Below are 19,678 nucleotides of genomic sequence, written 5' to 3'. Positions count from 1 at the left end.
ACAAGTGAAATACTTAACTTAAGGAAATGACTGAAGATGTTTAATGAATACAAGTCCAGGAGCATATATGAAAGCAGGAAATGAAAGTTATTACAATACGTACAGTGGTAATTATTGAGCATAAACGATATTTAAAATAACATGCACGTGAATGTCATACTCAACAATTGAAAGAATACTATTGTGTACAAACAAACTGTGTGTACAGTATAAAGAGGAATGTCAGAAGTATAACAGGCTCGAATTATATCAGCATCTTAAGTAAATTTTAAATATCCTCAATGAATTATAAATTAGTAAAGATATATTTCCAAAATGAAATTAGAACTTTAAGGTGTTTTTACAGTCTTATCATAAAAAATACTATTAATACTCGTTTATTTATCTAAATTTAACCGCAATATCCTGTATGCTTAAAGTCCAAGTATCTTTAAGTAATGTAAACTTATTGAAATGTATGTACATGTATAAACAAATGACTTCTTATAACCTTTTTGACACTCGTAACACCCAGTTAAATAACAAATATACATTAATCGCAATAACAGACATGAACTGTCATACATTGTCAACCGAAAGTATAGTCTAAAACTAGCGCGCATAGCGTCATTGTTAAATTTCATTCAGGGCGTCTGTATATCACATCTGTTACTGTGCTTTACTCTTACAAGGCAGGCAATGATAGGAGAAAGTTGTTTGAGGACGAGTCGGATACACACATTGTTTACGGTTATGCTGTATGCTCTGATGGCAGTAAAATTTATGTCGCAAATTACTCCAAAGATCAGCTTCTTACCTTGGATAGTGCAGGAAATAAACTAGCAACGCTCAGCGATCCCGATATGAAACATCCTGCTGCTGTACACGTGTCACCTCTTATGGCTCAAACACTGTACTTCAAGTGGACAGGGAAGGAATGAGGAAGCTGGCTACTCTGGCTACACAGGCTGATGTATTGGTGCAACCAAACTCACTGTATTACAGAAGCCCTCCATCAAGTCTTGTTGTAGGACAATATGAAAATAACAACGTTGTTGTGTTAAAGGTGAAATAATGAATTACAATCACGCTCAACAGAAGAACCTGCACACTGCATGATAAAATTGCCACCTCCTATAAAATAAGATAAAGTTTATATATTTATAATATAAGAGTGATATACTAGTGAAAAATGTATGATTTATTGCTTAGTCGCAGAACATAACATAGAAATAAAACAATTAACAATTAACATTTGATATAATATAAATGGACCTTAAACAATTACAATTGAGTAAATAGAATGCGGAATCTCAATATCCTGTGCACATTTCAGACGAGAGAAAGAAATGAAAAATACATTTTAATAAACAAATGGCTATTTTTAGGTATTCTTAAACATCACTGTTTAAGCTGCACTCTCACAACTTGATAGTTTTGAAATACTTATTTTTGTTTTTGTCTCGGAATAAGCTGATTTTGGTATGAATGCCTTCAATTCAGTCAACATGTTTACCTACTTAGCTTTTTTCTGTAGTTTTTCGAATATATATATATATATGATAGAACAAATCTCAATATTTGGAAAACCGCCGAACATTTAATTTAATTTTATTTTTTTGCTATATAACATAAAAAAACCCCATAAATATCAATAATAGCGGTCTGACCCCAATATCACGATAAAAGTCAAATCTCAATCTCAGTTTCAACTCTTTTTATCAATTTCCAGGATCATATGATTCAAATGTTATTCCCTTTTTAAAATCACATTCTCTATTTCAATATGTTGATGCATGCGAGGTCTTCTAGTGCAATATCAGTAACCCAAAAAATGAAGTTCGAATTCGACGACTCCATAGACAAATAGTAAATCATTTATTAGCGTGTTATGCATGATGCAAGTTCAGTTACTTAACTACTATTACTGCAACTATTGCTACTACTGCTACTGCTACCACTAATACAACAACTACTACTGAGATAACTGAGATAACGGGCACACAATCTGAAAACCAGTTGCCAATTGGAGAAAATGATACTGTACTAGCAGAAAATTTTGCTGACCATTTCATGAACAAAATTGAGAAAATTCGAGAATCATTGGAAAATTTTAATAAATTCTGAAAAAGTGAAAAAATAAGTTCCTTCTTTTGATAACATTCTAGACCTGAGTGAAGATGAAGTTAGAAAACTAATAAATCAATTGCAGACAAAATCATGTCATCTTGACATTCTTCCAACTAAATTGTTGAAATCTTATCTGCCATCACGAAGCTAGTAAATATCTCATTGCGAAATGGTGTCTTTCCAACGAAATGGAAACAGGCAGTTGTTAGAACTTTGCTGAAAAAAGATGGACTTGAACTGGAGTTTACTATATTTACTATAAACCTGTTAGTAATTTCTCATTTTGTCCAAAAATCAATCTGCATATAAACGTCATCATTCGCGTGAGTCAGCTTTGTTAAGGCTTGTGAATGACTTGTTGGATGCTATAAAGGAACAGGAAGTAACGGCACTGATTGCAATCGATCTCAGCGCCGCCTTTGATACAGTGGACCATGACATTCTCCCCGATGTGCTAAACAAGCAGTATGGTGTTTGTGGGTCAGCACTTGACTGGATCAACTCCTGTTTAAAACCGAGGGTTTGCCGTGTTAGTGTAAATTCAATCCTGTCTTCAACACATCAGCATCATTGTAGCGTTCCACAAGGTAGCTGTGTTGGACCGTGTCTCTACCTAGCTTATGCTGGAAAACTGTGTGTGGTAATTCCACCATCTATTTCACTCTATGGCTTTGCAAATGACCACACTATCAATATCTGAAACTTAAGCAATACAGGAACTAGAAAAGTGTGCTGTAACAATCAACAATTGAATGAATGAAAATAAACTTAAAACGAACACTTCAAAAACTGAGTTTACTATGTTCGGTAGTAGGCAACAGCTTCATAAATGTAACACAAAAACAATTTGCATAGCAGGAGATGAAGTGAAATCAGGAAGCTGTATCAGATATCTTGGGGCATTTCTTGACGAAACATTAAATTTCAAAGAGCATGTAAAACGAAAAAGTCGAACTGCCATGTTAAATTATTTCAGAATCAAAAGTATTCGAAAATATGTCACCAAACCGTCTGCAGAAACTCTTTTGTTGTCACTGGTCATTTCTCATCTTGACTATTGTAATGTCATCCTCTACGGAATCGCACAGAGAGAGATTAGTAACTTGCAGCGTATTCAAAATATGTATGCCAAACTAGTTCTGAATCGCAAGAAATTTGACAGATCCAAACAAGCTCTTTGTGACCTGCATTGGCTACCAATCAAAGCCAGAATTACATTCAAAGTGTTAACCTTCATGTACAACTGCTCTGTTTGTAATTCTCCTGACTACCTTACAGAGATTCTAACAAAACAGAATCCAACACGGAACGTACTATCGTCCCATCCTGTTAGCGGGTGTTATGATGTACCATTCAATAAGAAGAGAACTTTTAGTGACAGAAGTTTTTCTACCGTAGGACCAAAATTGTGGAATGGGTTGCCTCTTAGTTTTAGAAACTCAGAACGTTTCTAAGAATGAATTAAAAACACATAACTTTCGAGACTATTATGCATTATTTAAAAGACTGCTGTAATGGCTGTGATAGTAACGAACGTGTTTCAAAGATCTGATTATATTTTTACTTTGTATTACAATAAGTGCATCATTTGTCTAAAATACTTTTTACATTTTCTTAAGTCATGAATTTATTCAGATTGCAACTTACTGTTTAACTAATAACAGTTCAGCAGTAAAATGTACATTGCTTCTATTACTACTACTACTACTAATACTACTACTACTACTTCTACTACTACTGCTGCTTCTGCTGCTGCTTATACTACTACTTTTACAGATACAACTACTACTAGTGCTCCTAGTACTACTTCTACTACTAGAGGATGATGATGCTGATGCTGATGTTGCTGCTGATGCTGTTGCTGTTGATGATGCTGCTGCTGATAATGCTGCTGCTGATTCTGCTGCTGTTGCTGATGGTGATTCTGCTTTGTTGGTTCTGATTCTGCTGCTACTGCTGCTGGTGATGATGATGATGATGATTGATGAAGTTTTATTTTAAACCTTCCATTTGAAGTTTCACACCATAAACGTTCATATTGGAGCGTCCAAATAAATAACGTTTTGATGGCGGTAATAAAGATGACAACGTTAGTCCGTTTACGTTTTTTTAGCCAGCCTGCGGTCAATTTTGTAGTTAGGCATAACTTATACAATTATGATACATTGATTAACAACTTGTCAGCGTATATATAAACGTGTCTGCTAATTGCACCTGTCTGATTCCGGTGAACGGAAATCAAAGCGTAAAAATAGAAAACGTTCAAGTCGAAGCTGTTCAAATAACGTGTGTTTCGTAAGCGTGTTGGGCAATACATTTTATGTAGATATAAACTGTTGTTTAACGTCTTAATAATGTAAACGTTCACCTGAGAGACTGTCATATTACTTCAAGTGTAACAGAGACAACGTAGCTTAACGTTAGGATGATTTTTCGGGAAGTAAGCCAGCATGGAGACATACACCCGAAATATCACCGGATGACAGAGCGCTACTAGTTCGACGCGACAATGGAAAGATGCGTGAGTACAACGCAGTAACGGTGCATGTAGTTGGTATTGTGTTTATTAACGCGTTCATTGGCCGTCATAATGACCAAACAGAACGTAAAGCGCGTTATGACGTATCGCCATATCGAAACTCTGTGTGGATTGTTCGAAGTACTACTTTTCTTGTTGCGAGTCTAAACATGGCGGCCTGTTTAAACGGCACAAATTACTTGACCGGAAGGATGTGAAGAAATGTGCGGCATTGCCAGGGACGGTCGTGGACGATCTTGAGAGATGCGAGCATTATCCTGGGAAAGCAGTGGAGCTGTTCTGCGGAGACCATCAACAACTGTGTTGCTATATATGCGTCTCTTTTGTTCACAGGTAAAAAGCGTATTGATAAAGGAAGTAAATATGAACAATATCATTGGGGACTGAGTACACAATACAAAAATGGTACATTATATGTTTATACATTTAAGTTTAATCAATAAAACGTTATGTGGCATAGAACGTATATTAATTGATGAAATGATAATTCAAAGTACATCAAATTTAGAGCAAATTATGTTTTGCTTATTTCTGCAATTATTAACTTCAATATGTAATAATAGTATCGCTATTTAATTTACGATATTTTTCAATTTAAAACAATGTTCAGTGATACAACATATACCAGACGTAGCAAGAGGCATTTATGACAAACCAGAATTCAAACGGCTTCCACAACAAATCGCTGACATCCAATCACAAATCAAGAAGCTACAGGAGTCCCGCAAAAAAAATCAACAGTGCATTCGGGACTCCCGTGCACAAATCATATTAGAGATCAGAGCGTTGCAAAGAAAGATCGACCAAACCCTTGATCAATTGGAGCAAAACACAATCAAAGAGCTGGACGTTATGGTAGCAACATTTGAGGAGCAAATGAAGAAAGACACTGAAAAGTCCGCATAGTTGAGCAAGGACATAAAATCACTTGCAGATAGCATGGCGAAGACTAAGACGAACAATTCCTTGGCCTACGTTGGATACTCGTGATGCCAGAAATTAGTTACAGAAACCAAAGCTTTTCTCGAAGACAACACAAGCAAACAAGAAACAGAGTTGGCGTTTCTGCTACATACAGGGCTAAACCACCTTATTGATTCTTTAATGTCTTTGAAACGGTTTGGAGATATTACTAATATGTCTCACGTTTTCAAGATTGAGAATGTGAATCAATTCAATGCAGCACAAAAAACTGAAAAAGACTATTCAAACATAACTGGAATATGTGATCTAATAAATGTAAAGCTCGTTCTCGTTGACAATAACAATTGCCGTATAAAGCTCCTGAACCAGTCCTACCAGGTCGTCGATCACTGTGACGTTCCAACAAATCCGAGAGATGCATGCCATATTGCAGGCAATGAGCTAGCGGTTGCGTTTAACTGTAATGATGAGAAAAGACATGAAGTTTGCTTCTTTAACGTTAGGAATTCAAAGCTACAACAGACAAAAAAGCTAACGTTCAGTCACATAGTAGCCAAAATAGCTCATCATTCAGGGCGTCTGTATATCACATCTGACACTGCGCTTTACTCTTACGACAAGGCAGGTAATGATAGGAGAAAGTTGTTTGAGGACAAGTCAGATACGCTGACCGTTTTAAAATGTGCTGTAAGCTCTGATGGCAGTAAAATTTACGTCGCAAATTACTCCAAAGATCAACTTCTTACCTTGGATAAGGCAGGAAATAAACTAGCAACGCTCAGCGATCCCGATATGAAAAGTCCAACCGCTATACACCTGTCACCTCTAGGTCACGTTTTTGTCGGCTCTTATGGCACAAACACCGTTCTTCAAGTGGACAGAGAAGGAAAGAGGAAGCTGGGTACATTACACAGTTTAATGGATTGGTGAAACCACAATCCCTGTGTTACTGTAGCCGTACATCCTGTCTTCTTGTGGGACAATTTGATAATAACTTTGTTTTTTTAAGTTGAAATAATGAATTACAATCACATTCAACAGAAGGACTTGTACACTAAATGATGAAACAGCCACCTCCTATAACAATAAGACTTTGTGTGAGTGTTACTTGTTTATGATAATATGTATTTTAGTTTATGTATGCAAAATGTATGAGTGATATACTGGTGTACAATGTGTGATTTATTTCTGAGTCGTAGAACATTACATAGAAATAAAACATTTTGCATAAATAAATAGTATATCTTTAATGGGGTGTAAATAATTTACTTGTAAATCTTTTTTTGAATAACCATGTTTGCTTTAAATGAATAGTATCATATATTACTTTAAAATATGTTAGTACATTTATTATATTTTCTTTTTCAGCTTCAGATGTATATTCAGCTGATAACATGAATGCTATTGCTATTGATATTAAACAATTACAATTGAGTATATAAAATGCGGAATCTCGATATTCTGTATGATATTCAAATATGGATATCTGCAATCGAATCTTTGGTTATTGTCTTGCCTCTCTGGTTTCCAGAAAATTTCGCTCATTCCAAGACAACAACAAAAATCAGTTGTCAAGTCTGTGAGAGTGCAGCTTTAACATGTATCTGTGACTTAAAACATATGGGAAACATAATATGTTTTTATTGCAGATCAGTTTCTTGGGAAATGTGACTTGCAACATATTTTTTCTACATAATGGTATTATATACATGGGAAGCTGCGTCTTACAATTAAATATATGCTGTATATGTATAAGAAAGCTTTTGTTTCAAAGCAATTTGGAATCATTATTTTAAAGGCTGTAACAAACGTCATAGATTTGGACCTGATTTACAAACTGTTTTAATTAAATAAATGTGAATAGTGCATTCTACATTATAAAGTTCATTATGTTTGTACTCACAAGTATCCGAATGGCTTCAGAACATTGTATTGAACCTACATATTTATTCACTCTCTGGCCGAACTAGGCTCTGAATGACGTTGCAATACCACATGTATTCTTTATTGCAAAAGTTACCCAGGATAAGTCCAATTGTATCCCCCTAATGTGTATCTTACCTCTACCTGTTGTCACCCATATACTTGCGTGAAATTGCATTATTTCTTTTATTAAAACAATTAAAATAATGTCGATAATATCCAAATAACAGTTATACTTAAGCGAACATAATAAGCCCTGGTTTGCATTTAGCACGAACACCTGTAATGTCTTCAAATTAAAGTAATGATACGATTGTGGCATCCGAGCTCCTTCAATTTTAATTTCAATCTACCTGTAGGACAACATGACAATAAAAATATTGTTTTAATAAAGGTAAAGTAATGAAGTACAAAAATGCTCAATACTCGATAATAAAACAGCCACCTCCTATTAACATTAGAACTTTTATTGTAACTTGTTTATTATAGTGTACATGCTTGATTAATTTTTGGTTGTATAATGAATTAAATAATGTGCTTAATTGCTAAATAGTGGAACAGTTGTGGAAAAGTGTTATATCTTTGATTGGTTGTGAATATTGTACTTATTAATCAGTTTTCAATATTCATATTTGGCTTAAATGAATGTATACACATATTGCGTTGTATGATATGTAAGTACATATTGTTTTCTTATTCTGTTTTAGATTTATTTTAAGTAAATAGTATAACATTTAACTTGCTTCGGTTAATTTGATAAGGAATTACTATTTAAGGGTTTACACTGATAAGCACTTGTGTAATAGGATTATAAGTATCGTCAATATCCGAGAGTGTAAAATAGGTTAATCCCAACCCTGCGCGAGGGTGTTGATGAACCTATCTGACAGGAGCGGCTATGATAGATGCTTTTTCTCCAACCTCTTTTAAACAATATAAGTAAAATTCATATTTTTGGTTGGAACTCTTTTGTGCGTAGGGAAATGAATGCGTATAGATTGGTAATATTTCGTGGTTGTCATGGATATGCGTGCAGTGACTCAGATTATAATAATAGTCAAATCGTTCTTGAAATAGTTCTGAGTTGAGTGCAGCATTATTTCTTGAATGGAGTTTACAAACTTTTTTATGGTGCCATTTAAAGCGAGAAATAAATAATAAGGATTATAAATATTACCACAAGACAATGTTTCCATCATGCTACCGCCGACGATCTTCAACAAAGGAGGTAATTGCGTGATGATAATAAAAAAGGAGTTCCATACGGGTACTTGTTTTATCTTTGCCCGTGGGAAAATCTTCGAGTCCTTGTTTCAAATAAAGGAACTATGGAAGCGCTGAGTTGACCTCCGAATGTCAGCTTCGAGTAATCAGTTTTGTGTTGTTTCAAATGAAAGTAAAAGTGCCAAATTGCGCAATGGTAGGGCTGCTATATTTATATATATATATATATATATATATATATATATATATATATATATATATATATATATATATATATATATATATATATATATATATATATACAAATAGAACAACACACTTTCACACCAAAACGCTTCCATAGTATGAGAAGAAAATGCGCTTTCAGGAAAATAAATTTTAAATGATTATTTTTGGATTTATTTTTAAAGTTGGTTAAACATATATTGAAAGCACTAACAAAAGAATGGTCTCCGAAAGCCTTTGACCATAGATATTACGCAAGACATGAACACACAGACAAAAACACTTATGAACATAAAGACACAATGTTTTTCATTGTCCAGCAGCAGTTGTATAGGTTCTTTTCTTACAGTTCTATGTGCAGGTATAATTTGTGAAAAGGTGCCTACACAACTAACAACGTACGTTTATTTAAACATTCTAAAGCACAATGAATTTAATATTGAGTTTGACTGAAATTCCTTAAACGTACCGTTTCTGTCGATTTCATTCTTTCTTTGAACAGCTGTTTTACGTGCTGAAAATGGTGCCCAGAAAACTTACAACGTAATTATGTAACCATTCTAAAGAACAATGCATTAAATATTGAGTTTGATTGCATTTCTTTCTCTCTTTCTTTCATATGCTTTTATGTAAAATTTGTGCTGAGAATGGCGCTAAACCTATAAAGTTGTGCGTAAGTTTGTCATCGTCATGTTTATTACAGCCATTGGCGGTGAGCATGTTTCTGTTTCTTCCGGAACTGTCATATGTGTGTTTGCTCGGTATTTCCTATTGTCATCGTCAAACCACGTGCACTATAAACCCTCACGTCTGATCGTTTCTTCTGTCATATTTGTTTTCATTATGCTGAAGCCAAACGTAGTGTGGGGTAAAATTAAGGTGTCTAAAAATGGAACAACAGAAAATGTTATTCATGTATGTTCATTTATATCTTCAAACTTTGGAAACACTTTAAAAGTAATAATTTTGTTTGAATATGAAGTTTGACTAATATGATCGCTTCTTTGGTATTGCATGTTGCTAGAACAATTTCAATTACAAAAACAAGAAGAAATTTACTGTTATTGGCAGTGTTTTAGTTTTGATTTACATTCTTTCTGGATGTACTCGTAAATATACATGGGCATCTCAGGTGTCTCAGATACCATACCTGTACCCCGAGATTCACGGTAACAGTGATCGTGCTTTAAAGAATATAATCCATAGCATTGTGTCCAGAGGGATCATGCTCTGTCCTAGGTCACAACATTGACGGAAAATGATTGCATCCGATACTTTTCATATTTTTTCCAGTAGGTTATAGGGATGTAATGGTGTAACCAAACTTGATATTTCACTGTTCATTTTATTGATATCTTTCACTGCCTTAAAATCAAACGTACGCATGCTAAGGGCTGTGAATGACCCCTTTCCCGAACTAACGTTACGTTCGATTTCAGTTTGGCGCTTTTAATATCTTTAATTACATGTCATTTTATATATAGAACGAGAGAGATATGTCATCTCTTAGACACCATTTTTTATTTCAATCATCGGTAAGCCACTAATTAAATATAGGCTTTGGTGCTCACTCGGTGAAATACATAAAGTAGAGTAACATTACTAAGTAGAATCAAAATAAATTTTGTTTCTTAGCCTGGATATAGAAGTATATTGTAGGTAAGGAGCAATCGATAGAATGCTTTAAACAATAATACTAGTTGTATACTATATTGAAACTGGTATTACTTTATGCTATGTCAATTTGTTGTTATAATAAGCAGAACGAACCTACAACATATTTTGTACTTACAAACTATCACAAACCAGAAACAGGGAACAACAGCACAAAACCACATATACATCCGATCATTTTAATACTGTTTATGACTAGAATGCACATTGAGATGATATCCACTAAGAAGAACATTAAAATCACTAAACGCAATTTGCTTTCTTTTAAATCGTAACATCATATCCGGTAACATCACATCATCATTGGTTTAATGTTCATAAAGTCATTTCCTGATACTTTAACTCCGAAATCAGGACAAGATACCATGCTTTCCTTTTCAGAATTTAATGGAAAATATACTACTGTATTCAAATGAATCTTCATTTACATACAAAGTGAGAAAATAAACGTATGAATTAACTTTTTTACAAACATTCGGAGTGATATATATTTCTGACCAATAGAAATAGAACAAAATTATATTACACTTGGGTAATGAAGAAAAATACGTGGTGACTTGATTAAAACGGACACAAGGTATAGCATGGGATAAAAATGTTTTCGTGGTAAAACATGTTTTATACCTTCTATACATACATAGAATACTACCATATTTTGTGACTGCAAGCACTAATGTATCATTTGTAAAATGTAAGAATAAGAATTTGAACGAATCAGTCTGAGAATCTAGCTTTTTTTTGCCGACACCATGCAGTAATAGAAATGGTTGGCTAGAACAATGTATAGTTTTAACAAAAAAATCATTTCTCATAAATGTCTCTTTTTTGTATTTTTTGTTCAAAGTAATGTTAATGCTAAGTTATTCAGTAACGACTTGTAAAAATCGTATTTAAAAAACAAACAATATTAATATTAAAGCTTAGTAATGAGTTTTTAATTTTTTTAAATGTAAATACATCAAAATGTTCAACGTATCGATATGAAATTTCGCACGTAAAGAAAAAAATATTCAGGCGATAAGTAATACATATATTAAATGCTTTATGTACAGTTTCTGCGTAATTATGTTATGGCCTTTGTAAATAAAGCATTTGTAAACCAAATAAATGAAATAAATGATATATTACATATTTGACATATCAAAAATAAAATAAATCATCACTTCCAAAAGGAAACACCGGTGTCAATTTCCAGGTAATTATAAATGCACATTCAAGAGTCGCTAAATTATGAGGAAAATGAACAAATCTAGATTGTACACCTGTGTCGATTTTCAGGTATTTATTAATGCACTGTTATGATAATTTACTTCCTTTTGTTGAATGAATAGGGCTATCGAAACGTTGTTTTGAAGTCAAATGAATTAAAAGCTTTTATAGTATAACAAAATAACATTAAATTTCAATTCATCTCTTCAACAGTCATCATTTAATTCATGATTTTATATGTTCTCCTTGTGAATAAGACGGACTTAGCTCTGAGGCTCAATACTTCTGTGTGAACCGTTCAAAGTACTACTGTTCCCGGTGCGAATCCTGTTTAGGCGGCACAAAGTACTCGACCCGAAGGACGTGAAACAATGGGCGGCGGTGCCCGGGACGGTCGTGGACGATCTGGAAAGATGCGTGCACCATCATGGGAAAGCTGTGGAGCTGATCTGTGGAGACCACCAAGAGCTGTGTTGCCATATATGCGTCTCCGTTGTTCACAGGTACGAATCATAGCACTAAAGTAGGTCAATATGAGCAATCACATAGGGGACTGAGTACAAAATACAATAAAAGATACACTAGATATAAACAAAAGGGCATTTCAGCATAACGATGGTAAAAGGAAACAATTTTTTAGCATAGGTAGCACGTTTATTTCATAAACATTTAGTTTAAAGTTCATCAAACTCATAACAGGTAATACCTTTTGCCAGATGTCTACACGTATTTAATTTTATGTTAAGGCCACAACAAATTGATCATTTGTTCTACGGATTTTGCCAAAAGAAAGTAGGAGTAAAAAAAAATTAAAGTTAAGGCAATTTAGAGGCGAGCGCAAAGCGAAAAATTAAAAAAAAGAATTTATTTCTTACTAAATTTATCATAAATTTATGTCAAAAAATGCTTTTTTATTGCAAACATAGATTCTCAGTTATAAATGATAAGGTTTTGATTATATCACATATAAATATTTAACAAATGGCAATTAGATCCATTGCTTTACTATTAACTTGAATTTAAACGTGGATATATTGTAAAGACAACATTCCTCATAGTAACGTGCTATTATTCGAAGACCAAAAAGAAAACTATTGTATTCATTCCGTAACTTTCTATTACAAACAAACATTTTAGACTAGTCAGAGTAATTCATCATTTAAGCATTTACAAATAGAGGGTCAGATCTAAATTTGAACCTCTTGAAGCACATAATAAAATTGTAGTGACTTTGACATTGCAGAAGATCGTAAATGTAAATAACACAGAGAACATTTCCAAAAAAAGACACTGTGGATTAAATTGCGGGACAACATAATTGAAGCAGTATCAAACAATTCTGCAAATGTGGCACCGGTCATTATATTAGAGCAGGTGGTGGATTAAAGATGTTTCCCTTTCAAGACCTCGCCTTTACCACGAACCTATGGTTTATAGGTTCATGCCTTGAGAAAGAACAACATGACGGCCTCCATAGCTTCAATGCCCGTAAAAAACAGGCCACTTTAATAACAGGCCACTTTACTACAAATCGATCAAAGTAAACAAGTGGATAAGAACAAAGAATTGAGAAAATTAAAACAGTCATTTTACTTATAAAAGGTTTTATTTTCTGATGTTATTGATCTTATTTTTGTACTGTACATGTTTGTGTAATGCACTAATCAATTTGTAACCACGCCCCCCAAGGTCCGGGGAATAGCGGGGACTTGAACGTTCGGTCAAGCCACCCCTGGGTAAATCCACCGCATTCACCTAGCACTGCGGGGCCACCTGGAAAGTAAAAACACGGTCCATTTCCCCGGCAGGGCCGTGGTTACAATTGACTGGTGCATAAAAACAGACTGTTTCTAAAACATTTACAAGTCCTTCTATTTTTATCTGTTTATAACAATTATGAGTATATGAAAACTGAGATATGCATTTTAGAATTTAAAAAATAACTCACGAAAACATGTTCAGTTGTTGTAAGTTGTGTGTCCGTGTATTTTAATATAATTTTTGCAGTTAAAATCCGATTTAGTTATTATTTAACACTATTTTTTTAGTACAAAACAATGAATTAATTAAAACACACATAAATAACTATTGCCTTCGACGCTGTGAAACTGTTGTTGTTTACTGAAGACTATAAGCCATTGACTATTACACTGATTTTCATTTTAAATGTGTATTTTACATTACGAAAACTGAAAGTAACCTGAAAAATCAATACCGGAAATAAATAACAACGGTGCGTCCTGCAAAATATTCCCGACAAAAAAGACTGTCAACAAATATCGGCTGTTTTGCGGTTACCTGGACCTGATTTTATCCTGACACGAGGAAATTTTGCTCGCGAAGAATATAAAGCATGGAAATACCTTCAAAAAAAGGCGAAGTCGACGTTGCAGGTTGACATTCTAAGTAAAAGAACTTAAGAAAATAGAGGAAATTCAGAAGTAAACAAAAAAATATATGCGCGGCCAAATAGTATGTTCGGGCGCAAAAAAAGTGTTTGTTTGTTTTGTTTTTTTCGTTTTTCGAATTTTAGGTGCGACAAATCCGACGAACGAATGATCAATTTGTTGTGTTTTATGTCGTTATTTAATTTACATTTTGTTTCAATTACAGACAATGTTCGGTGATTCACCATTTACCAGACGAAGCAAGAGGTATTTATGACAAACCAGATTTACAACGACTTCCACAGCAAATCGACAACATCCAATCACAAATCAAGAAGCTGCAAACGTACCGCAAGAAAACTCAACAGTGCATACGGGACTCCCGTACACACATCCTATCAGATATCGAAGAAAAATCGACCTAGTCCTTGATCAATTGGAGGTAGACACAATCAAAGAGTTAGACGTTATGGTAGCAACATTTCAGGAGCAAATAAATAAAGACATTGAACAGCCCGAACAGATGAACAAAGACATTAAAACACTTGCAAACAACATGACAAAGAATAAGACGAACATTCATTGGCCTACGTAGGATATTTAAGATGCCGGAAATTAATGTTACAAACTAATGATTTCCTCAAAGATACCACAACCAAACAAGAAGTGGAGTTGGCGTTTGTGCTAAATACAAACCTATACGCCCTTCTTGATTCTTTAATGTCTGTGGAACGGTTTGGAAAAATAGCTAATACATCCCATGTTTGCAATGTTGAGAATGTGACACAATTCAATGCAGCACTTAGAGTTGACAAAGAAACCCCAATTATAAGTGGAATATGTGAACTACTAAGTGGAGAGCTCGTTCTCGTTGCCAATTACAATTGCCGTATAAAGCTCCTGAACCAGTCCTATCAGATTGTCGATCACTGCGACGTTCCAACTCATCAATTATAAACATTAACACATTACCTAAAACTATTTGAGAACAAACAGTCAATCACGTAGTTAAGATATACAGTTTTGATTTAACAGTGGCGGATCTACCGGGGGGGGGGGGGCACAGAGGGACCGTGCCCCACCCCCCAGCAGGCCGGCAAGTAATGTTTTTTTGGCACATCTTTATTGATTAAACTGTACAAATAAGTTGTTTAGTCACAATTTAAATTTTATACATGTATAAGCAATTGAGCAAATAAACAATTGAACCTGATTATCGAGTATAATAAAGTAAACAAAACGAAAAGTCTCTTGAAAATGACATCGGGGCCCGAACATTCGATAAAAAAAATCGGCGCTGCATTTTACACAGACAGCTGATCAAAAGTAGACAAACATGGCTGCAGTTATAGGCGTAAGTTTTCTGTTTTCGGAATATATCATATACCAGAAATATAAGTTGTTTTAAACTGTTAACATGTGAACATTATATGTTCGTCATTGCTTTTAATAATGTCATTGTGTTGCAACAAGATATGTGAATGTGCATGATGTGCATTTAACAAAAGTTTAATTTCAAAACGTTACCGCCTTGAAACTTTCCATTTCAACTTTTATTATCGTCTAGTTCTCGGAATTATGCTAGAGCCTTTGTAAATTAATTTAAAATAATTTACTTTTTGGAATTTGCTGTCAAGTTGTTTTTACTTTAGTTAACTTAAATAACAATGTCCTCCGAGGTACCTACAGTATTGCTGAGTGCAATCAATATACTGTAGTTTATATATCATTTATTCTACGGCATATGTGTGTTTCTCAGATGGACGAGTGGTCAACATGTTTAGCCTGTTTATCCGTCGACCATGGTTCGATTCCCCAAACCGGCTAAATAGCTTTGTTGTTTTTTGAAAGGTTTATCTTAGATCAGTAAATGCTATCTTTTTGTTCTGCCAAACATCATTCACAGTGAAGACAAATGTTAATTCCATGTCATTATATAATTTAAAATAATGCATTCAAAAAAGTTTGATATGTTTACAATAAGTTGTGCCCCCCCATTTAGAAAGTCCTGGAACCGCCACTGTTAAGAGTTGTATATTAACTATTCTATTCTATTTCAACGCATCATTTCAAATTGTTTTCTCTTAAAAATAGAATTGTTTACAATTTTTTTGACTTGAATTGAAATTACTACGAACATTTGAAATATAAGTCAATATAATTATGTTTTTACGCAGTTGCCTTATTTTTAACTGGTTCGCACATTATCCAAAACAGGAATGACAATATAAAACATGTGAAAATAAATTGTTATGACATTTTTTTCATATTATATCAAGTGGCTTTATGAAATCATTATACTTATTTTGAAGTGTTAATCGTTACATTGATGGTATGGGTTTTTCAGGCACTGTTCGGTGATACAATATATACCAGACATAGCCAGAGGTATTTATGACAAACCAGAATTCAAACAGCTTCCTCAACATGTCGCCAACATCCAATCTCAAATCAGGAAACTGCAGGATTAATCCAAGAGAAAGTAACAATCAATACGAGAGTCCCGTGCACAGGTTGTGCAAGAGATTAAAGCTTTGCGAAAGTATATCGATGAAGTCCTTGATCAATTGGAGCGAAACACAATAAAAGAGCTGGACTCAATGGTAGTATTGCTTGAGGATGTAGTAGAGAAAGAATTTAAGTTTTCTGAACGCATAAGCAAAGATTTGAAATCCATTGTTGATAGCATCCAAGCGAAGGGTAAGACAAACGAGTCGTTGGCTTTCGTAGGAAACTCAAGGTGTCAGAAAATAATTAAAGAAACAAAATTATTTCTCCTAAAAACAAACAAGGAAACGTTGAAGTTATCGTTCGTACCCAGCTTAGTTTTAAACGACCTAATTGATTCATTTGCTTTGTTACAAGTACTTGGGGAGGTCACTAGCACGCCCCATGTGTTCACGGCCGTAAACATTAAACAACTCAATGTTTCGCTTAGTGGCGAGAAAGGGAAGTGTAGCATAAGGGGAATATGTGAATTACCAAGCGGAGAGTTAGTTCTCGCTGACGCCACACATAATTGTGTTAAGCTGCTGAATCAAGCATATGAAGTAGTCAATAAGTGCAACGTTCCCAGGTGTCCACAAGATCTTTGCCATATAACGAAAAATGGAGTTGCTGTCAACTATAATGATGAGAACAGGCATGACGTTTGCTTCTTCAACATGAGTATTTCAAAACTTCAACAGACAAGGACTCATACATTCAGCCACACAGTAAGAGATTTAGCTCACCACTCTGGTCGCTTGTATATCTCAACTGATACTGCGCTTATTCGAGAACTTGACGGGAACGTACACAGTCTATAAATGCGATGTAAACGCTGGTGGCAGTGAACTCTACATTGCAAATTATGGAACAAGTGAGCTTATTACGCTTAATAGTGCAGGAACTAAACTAGCAACTTTCGCCAATCCCGATAAAATACTCTTGGTCACGTGTTTGTCTGCTCTTATGTCTCAAACACCGTGCTTCAATTGAACAGCGAAGGCAAAACGAAGCTGGCCAAACTTGCAGCACAGTCTGATGGAGTGAAGCTACCAGTGTCTCTACGCTATAGTAGTCGCACTTCCAGTCTACTTGTCGGACAACATGACAATAACAATGTTGTTGTAATTAAGATAAAGTAATGAAAACAAAAACGCTTAATACTGGACTACCAAACGGCAACCTCCTATAAACATTAGAATTTGTGTGATTGTAACTTGTTTATTATGGTGTACTTGTTTGATTAATTTAACAGTGTGCTTGATTGCTGAATAGAAGAACAGTTGTGAAAATAACAGTATTATATCTTTGACAAGTTGTGAATAATGTAATTGTTTTGAATATTCAAATTCGTCTTAAATGAATAAATAAATACATTGCACTGTATGACATATAATAACATATTGTTTTCTTTTTCTGCCATGGATATAAAATACATTTATAAAATAAAATAAAATTTGTTTTGTTTTCTTTGATAAGGTATTGAATTTTGAGGGATTATTCTTTTCACTAGACAAATAGAATAAAACTGTGTATTTTATGATAACGAGTTAAGATAACGAGTGTCAGATACTTTCCTAAAAAAGCAAAATTGACCTACATCTGTTACCTGCTCTAGTAATGAGCCGAATACCACAAAGCAATGCAATTTCCCGCGCTACATGCATTTCATAAATGTATTACCCGTAATAATTTAAAACCATATGTATATCCGATCATTTTAATTATGTTTATCAGTAGAAGATGATATCCAATAAGAAGTACAACAAATTCAATATACATTTAACGGAATTTGCTTTCTTTTAAATCGTTATGTCATATCCGGTAAGAATAACGTCATAATCGGGTAGACGTAAATGTCGTCATTTCCTGTTAAGGAACATTAGGCACGAAATCAGGACGAGATACAATGCTCTCCTCTTCAGAATTTGATGGAAGATATACTACTCTATTCGAAATAAATTTTCGTCATAAATACAGGCAAGGTTTTGCCCGGTCTCGGCCGAGCTGCTAGTCGAGCCAAAGTACGGAAAAAAGGAGACATTTTTAATCTCCAATCGTCCCACTCATCAACCCGATGTGCGATCAAAATTAAACATGAAATGGTGGTTTTAGCCGACTGTGTGTGTTTGGCAAAAAAGGTTTAAGTGATAAAACAGGTTTTACATCTTATATACATGCGTATTATGCTACCACATGTTGTGACTAAAAGCACTTAAGTATCATTGGACAAATGTAAGATTAATACCAAACTGTCTGTGAATCAAGCTTGTATTGCAGACACCAGTGAGAGAAATGGTTGGCGTCGAAGTATGTACGTTTAAACAATAGTTTGTATTTCTCATTAAGGTATCATTTTAGGTCTCAAGTTGTTTTGTTCAAAAGTGCCAACATATAACATTCAGGTTTGACAATACCACTAGTATATTTGGTGAATGTTAAAACTTGAAGCTTTCATAGAAGATTCCTGTTGTTTATACATCAGCAAAACGCTTTCTTAAATGCGAATAAAAAACTATAATCATCCAATAATGACGTTATCTCAGCATGCTGTGATTGAAATGCAAACATGCTAAAAACATTTCATAAGGACTATATTAATGGTGTATTTGTTCAACGGTTACATTAACTGTCAGACATCTGTTACTCAGTGGTGAAAATCGCATTTAAATAAACAATATAACTTTATTAATCTTATAGCTAAACAGTGTGCTTTGTGTACCCTTGTAAACAGCATCGTTTGGCGTCATTGAGATAAGTACGCCGACTGGCTCTACCCCGAATGTTTCAAAATATTACTTCATCAAGCAATTTCAACGTATCTATGTGGAATTTCTCACATCATAAGAAAAGATTACGGCGATTTTGTGCTAAGTATAAATGCAATTTTACCTATGTTAAATGTTCACAGCGACTACGTATTTCTGTTATGGCCTTCGTATATAAAACATTTCTAAACCAAATCAATGAAAAAATG

General features: G+C 34.3%; 1 protein-coding gene across 1 annotated transcript; it reads left to right on the top strand.

Annotated features, from left to right (window-relative positions):
• The first annotated feature begins 5,785 nt into the window (after positions 1-5,785).
• Positions 5,786-17,843, top strand: LOC128215999 (uncharacterized). The gene is made up of 2 exons (XM_052922596.1): positions 5,786-6,395; positions 17,641-17,843. Exons 1-2 carry the CDS (start codon positions 5,786-5,788, stop codon positions 17,841-17,843), a joined length of 813 nt encoding a protein of 270 aa, XP_052778556.1.
• The last annotated feature ends 1,835 nt before the right edge of the window (positions 17,844-19,678 follow it).

Source organism: Mya arenaria, chromosome 14 (assembly GCF_026914265.1).
Source record: "Mya arenaria isolate MELC-2E11 chromosome 14, ASM2691426v1".
NCBI lineage: Eukaryota > Metazoa > Mollusca > Bivalvia > Myida > Myidae > Mya > Mya arenaria.
This window is presented reverse-complemented; position numbering and strand designations above follow the sequence as displayed.

Coding starts and splice junctions, on each gene's coding strand:
- LOC128215999 (XM_052922596.1), top strand. CDS start 5,786: ATGTCTCACGTTTTCAAGATTGAGAATGTGAATCAATTCAATGCAGCA. Junction 6,396..17,640: donor AACCGCTATACACCTGTCAC/CTCTAGGTCACG, acceptor CCCGATAAAATA/CTCTTGGTCACGTGTTTGTC.